The following is a 6945-nucleotide window of genomic DNA, read 5'->3' as shown; positions in this document are numbered from 1 at the left end:
AGTTCGTTTATGTGTATATTACATTTTAGTGTTGTGTAACTGTTGTGTCGTCGTTCTCCTCTTATATGTGATGTGTTTCCCTCAAATTTTGTTTGTAACCCTAAATTAGTTTTTTTCTCAATCGATTTATGAATTTCGAAAGCGCTACACGTATACTACAGTTGCCTTTATTCGATATTTTTATTTCTGCACTGATCGTGAAATAATGTGTAATAAATAAAGATAGAAAAAGAAAATGGTTTAATATTCTGTAAGCTAACATTATTATACGATAATCATTATTCAAGAATTTAATTAACGACAACCAAAGCACATCAGTATTGTGAAATGCCTTAACATGTGATAAAAACCCTCTGCCAACCGTTACAAAGTGCTGTAATAGTGTACCATAAGAACATAGCTAACATACTGTTAAAATCTATTGAAAAGGACTTAAGTTATTCGATATGTGCTGGGAAAACGAAAGAAAAACGAAAAAATACTTAAACACTCAGAGAACCACTCCACTAGAACTGGAAGTAATCAAACTCTTTGTTTTTGTTGGGGTTTGTGCTGTTCAGTCTTTATTTTATATGTTGTGTTTTTGAGATTTGCTATCACTTATTTATCTATAGACTTTCTTTAAAATCATTTCCAAGACTATACAACATAAAAAGTAAAAAACACAAAAATACTGAACTCCGAGGAAAATTCAAAAAGGAAAATCAAAAATCAAAAGGCAAAATCAAAAGTCCAAACACATCAAACGAATGGATAACAACTGTCATATTCCTGACTTGGTACAGGCATTTTCTAATGTAGAAAATGGTGGATATAAACCATACTCGAGCGTCACTATTGAGTCGTTTGTAGATGAAAAGCGCGAATAGAGTACAAAATTATAAGTGATGTATCTTTGAGTTTTCCCCTGTGAATAACCTGTTGTAAAATATAACTTTCAAATACATTTTGATTGAATGTTTAAACAAATATGGACAGTAAACTCTTTATCTGCGAAATATGCAATACAATTATGAGCATCCAACAATAGTTTTATCCCTGTTAAATATTTAAGTGATATAAAATAAGAATTTTAAATCACTTCATATTTTCCATAACAGAATGTTCATAAAAACAGATTTTGTTCTTTCAGGTCATTATTTTAAACCTTGAATGCATTTCACGTTATAAATGGGGAAACAATACAAGCAATATAATGGAAAAATTCATATTCATAGCATTCGATGTACCATTAATTTAACAATATTAAAGGAATGATGATGCATAAAAAAATTAAGCTTAATTGTTCTCAGGTCGGAAATTCATATACATGTCCAATATTTTCAACATTATTATTTGGTGCTATTAATGAGAAGTCTGCTTCTTCGTCCATTGTAAATGTTACTGTTGGGCCTCTACGATTCATACTTGATCCGTTGAATTCTTGTAATGGCAAAGTACAGTGAACACCACGAGCATGTTTATTTTTCTTGGCTGAACAGTGAAGTGTTTTTAAAAGCACAGTCTTCAGTGGTCTGTTTTTAAATACATAAATAAATGGATGATAAATTACTGAAGATTTAGCGATCAACGCTGGAATAGTTGCTACAAATGGAGACATTCCTTTTGTTATACCGAGCATCGATACTACACAGTGTATGGCATATGGAGACCAGGAAACACTAAAAGCACCTAAAATTTAAAAAAAAAGTGTAAATATATTATATGCAAATACTGTGCATGTAAAATGTGTTTAATGTGTGTGTTTTATTTTATGCATTGATTCTATTAATTCAAATTACGCCAAGCCACGAAATAAAACATCATATTGTGCTTGAAAGGTTTTCAGATACTATTTTGACTATTAAATAGTAGAGTATGTCTATGGTTCTGATATAAATATCTGCAAAAAATCTTTTTGGAAGCAGAGAGATAGGTTATCACAATATGACTTTAGTCATATCAATCTACATTTTACACGTAACTGATGAGTCTTATGTAGACGTAAGTCGCGTCTGGCGTACTAAATTATAATCCTGGTACCTTTGATAACTATTTACCCCCCCCCCCCTCTATTAGCTTGTTTTATCAACGTCGATTTGCATAAACACCAATCTTATAATATATGTATCAATATTACGATATTATGTCTAATACTAAAAAACTATGTTGGTTGATTTTTAAATAAAGTAAATGAAGATTTTGCAATGTGCTCAAATCTTAATTGTTTGGTAATCTATTAAGAATGTACTGATGCACTTTATTTTCTTGGACATATGGTTTTTAAATGATTAAAATGATAGTTGTTACAAAAAAAAATCGAAATATATGCATAAAGTTAAGATTGTAAAGCAAAATAAAAAAAAATGTTTACTGATTTGGAATTTTTTTTTTTCTGATTGTATGGATGTCTATTTGTATCTTCATTGTCTAGATGTTAGCCTGTGTCTTGAAATCAAATGCGTGTATGGTTATATTTCTAACGGGATAACGTATGAATGTGACGTACAGTTAATATGTCTGTCGTCAATCAAGTAATGTCTTTCAATGAAGTTATGCGGAAGTCAATATTGAGTTTGTTAAATCGCTTGAAAATGTTTGAAAATAATATGGTTAATACATTTCTCAGAATTGACCTATTGTATTCTCCAACATTGTTTAGAGTATGGTACAATGATTTCAATTTTAAACTATAATTACTATAATTACTACTGTAAATATTGTCTCTTATCTCTACTTGTCTTTTTTAATCTTATTTGATCTTATCTGATCTTATTACCTATCATGAACAAAATTGTCTTTGTTACTCTCATTTCTCTCTTTAATATCGTCTTTCGCTGGCAGCTGTATGAGTTGAAGTTCGCTGATTTCCGTTTTTCTTTCATCTGTAAAATAAAAGAAACGAATACATGTACTTTTATGCTTTTTATAGCTAATTGTTAATTGAATGTAATATTTAACCAAGGAAAAACTATAAATGGAAGGGTAATTACTCACACATCTCTGTTAATGCTATTATGTATATGTGATTCATTACATTGTTACTGAGATGGTTAGATTTGACTTTTTACTGATTATCCCATTGATTTGGTGTACTACGTTGTCTTAGCTACAAAATATCAAGTAAATCTAAAAGTGTATCTAAACGAGCCGCATCTTAGTTCTTATCTTCTTGTCAGTCTTAAATATTGGAAACTGATCTTGTGAATTATTAAACTTCACAAGAACAAAGTATTCTAGAAGTAAAAATTCATTAAATTAAGGAATGACTGTAATATTTTTGTCTGTCTATAAAGAAATGCACACTGCATAACCTGCGTAGCGGGTTATTTAAAGTGTGCGGTATATTTTTTTGTGTTATAGCAAATAAACAGACACATCATTACAGTCATTGCTTATAATTTAAATCTAAATCCCATTTTAAGCCGGGGACAATCATGAAAAAACGTTGATGACGGTACGGTCACATGAAAAAAAAATATGTCTTTGAGATGGTAAACAAAGCCAATCAAAAGACCCGTTACATCCAAAATTAAATTATTTGTTGTATATGTTACAAAAGGTATGACGACGAGCAGGAAAAAGACAGAGACAACACCATGCCCAAAGAAAAAGTGATTGAAAAACACTCAAAAGATAACAGATTGAGATATACAAAGGATAAGGAATATCCTTCAATGAACACGAAAGGCAAAGAACGGACCATTTATTTACGCACTACATCTCAAAGAGTATCGCAAAGTGAGACCTTCGACCGTTCCCAGGGAAAATAACGGGTCAGGAACTCAGATGCAAATATAGAGTAAATATACACTGTTCAACAAATGTAACAAATGTACCCGTCGTGTTGTTCATTATACGATCAAATAAAGCGGTGATTTATTTTTCGCAATGCAAACAACAGAAATATGAATAAATCAATGTTCCCAGCATTTGCATTGGATTGCGATATAACTGACTATGCGGTATGGACTTTGCTCATTGTTGAAGGCCGTAATTTGACCTATATTTGTTAATGTATGTGTCATTTTGGTTTCTTGTGGACGACAGTTTTCTCATTGGCAATCATACCACATCTTCTTTTTGATAAAAACATGAGCTCAAAGCTAATTTACACTATATCATGACTTGCAATATATGAAAAAAAAATACCAAATAAACTATCAAAGATATATTTTAAAAGAAAAAAAACCAAGGGAACAACTATTCATTGGATCAACGTGGTTGCTAATTGTTAAGAGTTGGACTAATAAAAAAACGTAAATTTTTTTAATGATTTGCTGTAAACCAACTTATTTTCGTGACTTTTGCGAGTAGAAAAATAACGCGAATATGTAAAACTTGGATCATTCCTTATTGAATTTCAGAATATCGCGAATTTATATAGCCGCGAAGTGGTCTAGGAAGGGTAAAACGCGAAATTAAGTATCCGCGAAAATAAGTTGGTTTACAGTATACAAATTTTGCTAAATGATCATGCTAGTCAGTTTCCTGTTTATTTATTTTCTACTTTTCGATTGTTGGTGTGGGATTTTGTAAAGACATATTTAAGGTTTGTTATTATTATGTGTAATTAGCCTTATGTCGCTGTAATTAGTTTTTTATTCACCCAGACAAGTGCAGTAATCTTTAAGTCTAAACTGTTTGTTGCGTTCGTAAAGTCAATTTCTAAATATTTTAAGGACGACAACAAATTAACAAATAACATAATAGGTACGTCCAGCAATAGGCAGTACAACGGGATGAAAGGACGCCGACATTGATTGTCACTGTACATGTTAATAAATTGGACATGTTGGATAAGAACAAAAGTTTAGCCCTGTAACAGTTCACCAACGAACCATTTAAAAAATTAAATGTGTTGCACTGCTCTATTGTGCAAAGAGATACCCTCTCTTTGCACAACACATCGAATTTAACGTACCATTTCATACCAGAAATCACATACACGAGCGATTCTGCTCTTTTGAGTGTTTGTCCTATTCAAATTATGTGTCTATACCTTAAATATTAAGTTAATTAAAAAACAGCAAATGTTTGCAATAATGCATGCGACTTTCGTACATCGTATTGTGTCTAGTACTATGATATGTATAAATATCTAAGAACAAACGCTTAATACAATTTCATTACCTTTGCATGATAAATGACTGGTAGTCCCCGAGGGTATTACCAGCCCATCCGTCAATCCTTCGTTACTGGTATGAAAGCACGGTTTTTGTGTAATTAAAATTTGCTAAATTTTTAAGTTACTGTTAATTAAGGAAAGTTTCTTTTTCATGCAAAGCTCTTATTCCTTGAACAGCTTTGTTTTACTTTTTATGGCCTTTTGGTTTATAGCTCTTTACCTTTTTAATAAGCTTTGGAGTTCCAAAAACTATGGCTACGAGCATCACTTAAGAGACATTAATTTTCGAAATGCACATCTGGTGCATAAACATTGCAACTTTGTATATTATTGCAAGTCGTTGAAATATATTTATATATATATAATATGACTTTCAAACCTATGTAAATGATTTTGTTTAAATGGTAACATTCGTTTTCTATAAACTGTCATTTCAGAAGTACAATGCTAAAATGCAGTAATATTTATAGCATTAACAATCATACGATATTATGAAGCACACTGATAGCAATTACAATATCCGCAATAATAACTAATCCCTTCCGAAAATGAGCCTAAAATTATTTCTAAAAATGGAACATGACTTACCGTGACGATTATTTTGGAGTATACGGTTATCATTACTCCTAACGGAAAAATCAATCCTACTATCAGCATAAAAATGTTGAAGGATGTTGAATTAGCGTCTGTACCGTCCATTTTCAGCGAACATGTTATATTGAATCCTTCAAGTTGATACCTGTTCCACCCAATGAAGGGCATGGAAGAAATCACAAACCCATACACATGGCATATAACTAGTATGTAAATACAAACTCTTTTTGTCACCACGTTTCTTGATTCCTGTTTTATAACGATATATTTTTCTATAGCCATACTTGTCAAAGTAGCAATGATTGCAAGACCTAGGAAGAATACTATAAAAGAATGCATTTGGCAAACGGATTCTCCAAAAATCCATTCTCCTCTAACACTTGTTGCTGCTGTAAATACTGTTCCAAAACTTGAAATGAGAAATCCATTTATGCACATCGATACTACAAACGTATTGTTTACATTTTGGAGATGTTTATTGACTAATACTACATACACTATAGCACCATTGACGGAGCACCCAATGAATGTCACAGAAAACATGACAAAAGCAATACAATAAAATATGGCATTCATGTTGCATCAGTATGTGGAACTCAACATCAAGAACAATCTTCGCTGAGTGGCAAAAGTAGTTTTCATAAAGCTGTCCAATCTTAATAATTTAACAGCTCTTCAATGAAATAAAACTACAAAAGAAAGCACAAGAATATTGTTCGTGCTGATTTCAGATAAAACAAGAGGCATAATTATTTTGTTATTTCAAAACAAATTATAAAAAAATCCATTACACCTAAATGATGAGCATATTAGCAATGCAAAGTCATACAGAGAATGGAAGTCATACTTATTGACACTCTTATATAAATATCATGCACTATCTATATATTGATTATGTGAATGTGAAGGTATGATCTTTCAAGCTTTTACATCACTGCTGAATCTTCTTACCGTAAGTTATTAAGTAATTTGACGCAAATTTAGTACTTTCTTATGAAAATTATTTTTACATAACAGGGCGTGTTTAATACTCCTGTGATTATTGACTTTAACACTGAATGTGTCCTTGATTAATATTTGAAATAGTTTTATAGGCCAATGAAGAGTAGTGAGTTTAATAGACAATTATACCATAGATAAAGTTTTGAGATTTAGAAACATATAACGTAATACTTCATTTCAAAACTTCATATTCACCTCAATCTTACATAAATTCTATATATATAATTCTGCTTTCAATTTAC

The 6945-nt window shown here is 31.1% G+C and overlaps 1 protein-coding gene across 1 annotated transcript; it reads right to left on the bottom strand.

Moving 5' to 3' along the window:
* Positions 1-1173: 1173 nt before the first annotated feature.
* LOC134714302 (rhodopsin, GQ-coupled-like) lies at positions 1174-6364 on the bottom strand. Its single transcript, XM_063575538.1, has 3 exons — positions 5696-6364; positions 2759-2864; positions 1174-1671 (listed from the first exon to the last, which is right to left on the bottom strand). The coding sequence occupies exons 1-3, from the start codon at positions 6275-6277 to the stop codon at positions 1289-1291; spliced, it is 1071 nt and encodes a 356-aa protein (XP_063431608.1). The 5' UTR covers positions 6278-6364; the 3' UTR covers positions 1174-1288.
* Positions 6365-6945: the final 581 nt, after the last annotated feature.

The sequence above is a fragment of the Mytilus trossulus genome, chromosome 4, assembly GCF_036588685.1.
Source record: "Mytilus trossulus isolate FHL-02 chromosome 4, PNRI_Mtr1.1.1.hap1, whole genome shotgun sequence".
In the NCBI taxonomy this organism is placed as follows: domain Eukaryota; kingdom Metazoa; phylum Mollusca; class Bivalvia; order Mytilida; family Mytilidae; genus Mytilus; species Mytilus trossulus.
This window is presented reverse-complemented; position numbering and strand designations above follow the sequence as displayed.

Bases quoted from the DNA above. Each gene is read 5' to 3' on its own strand.
- LOC134714302 (XM_063575538.1), bottom strand. From the start codon at position 6,277: ATGAATGCCATATTTTATTGTATTGCTTTTGTCATGTTTTCTGTGACA. The intron at 2,865-5,695 runs GTAAGTCATGTT...TTTATTTTACAG, and splicing joins ACTCCAAAATAATCGTCACG to ATGAAAGAAAAACGGAAATC. The intron at 1,672-2,758 runs GTAATAAGATCA...TTTAAATTTTAG, and splicing joins GACAATTTTGTTCATGATAG to GTGCTTTTAGTGTTTCCTGG.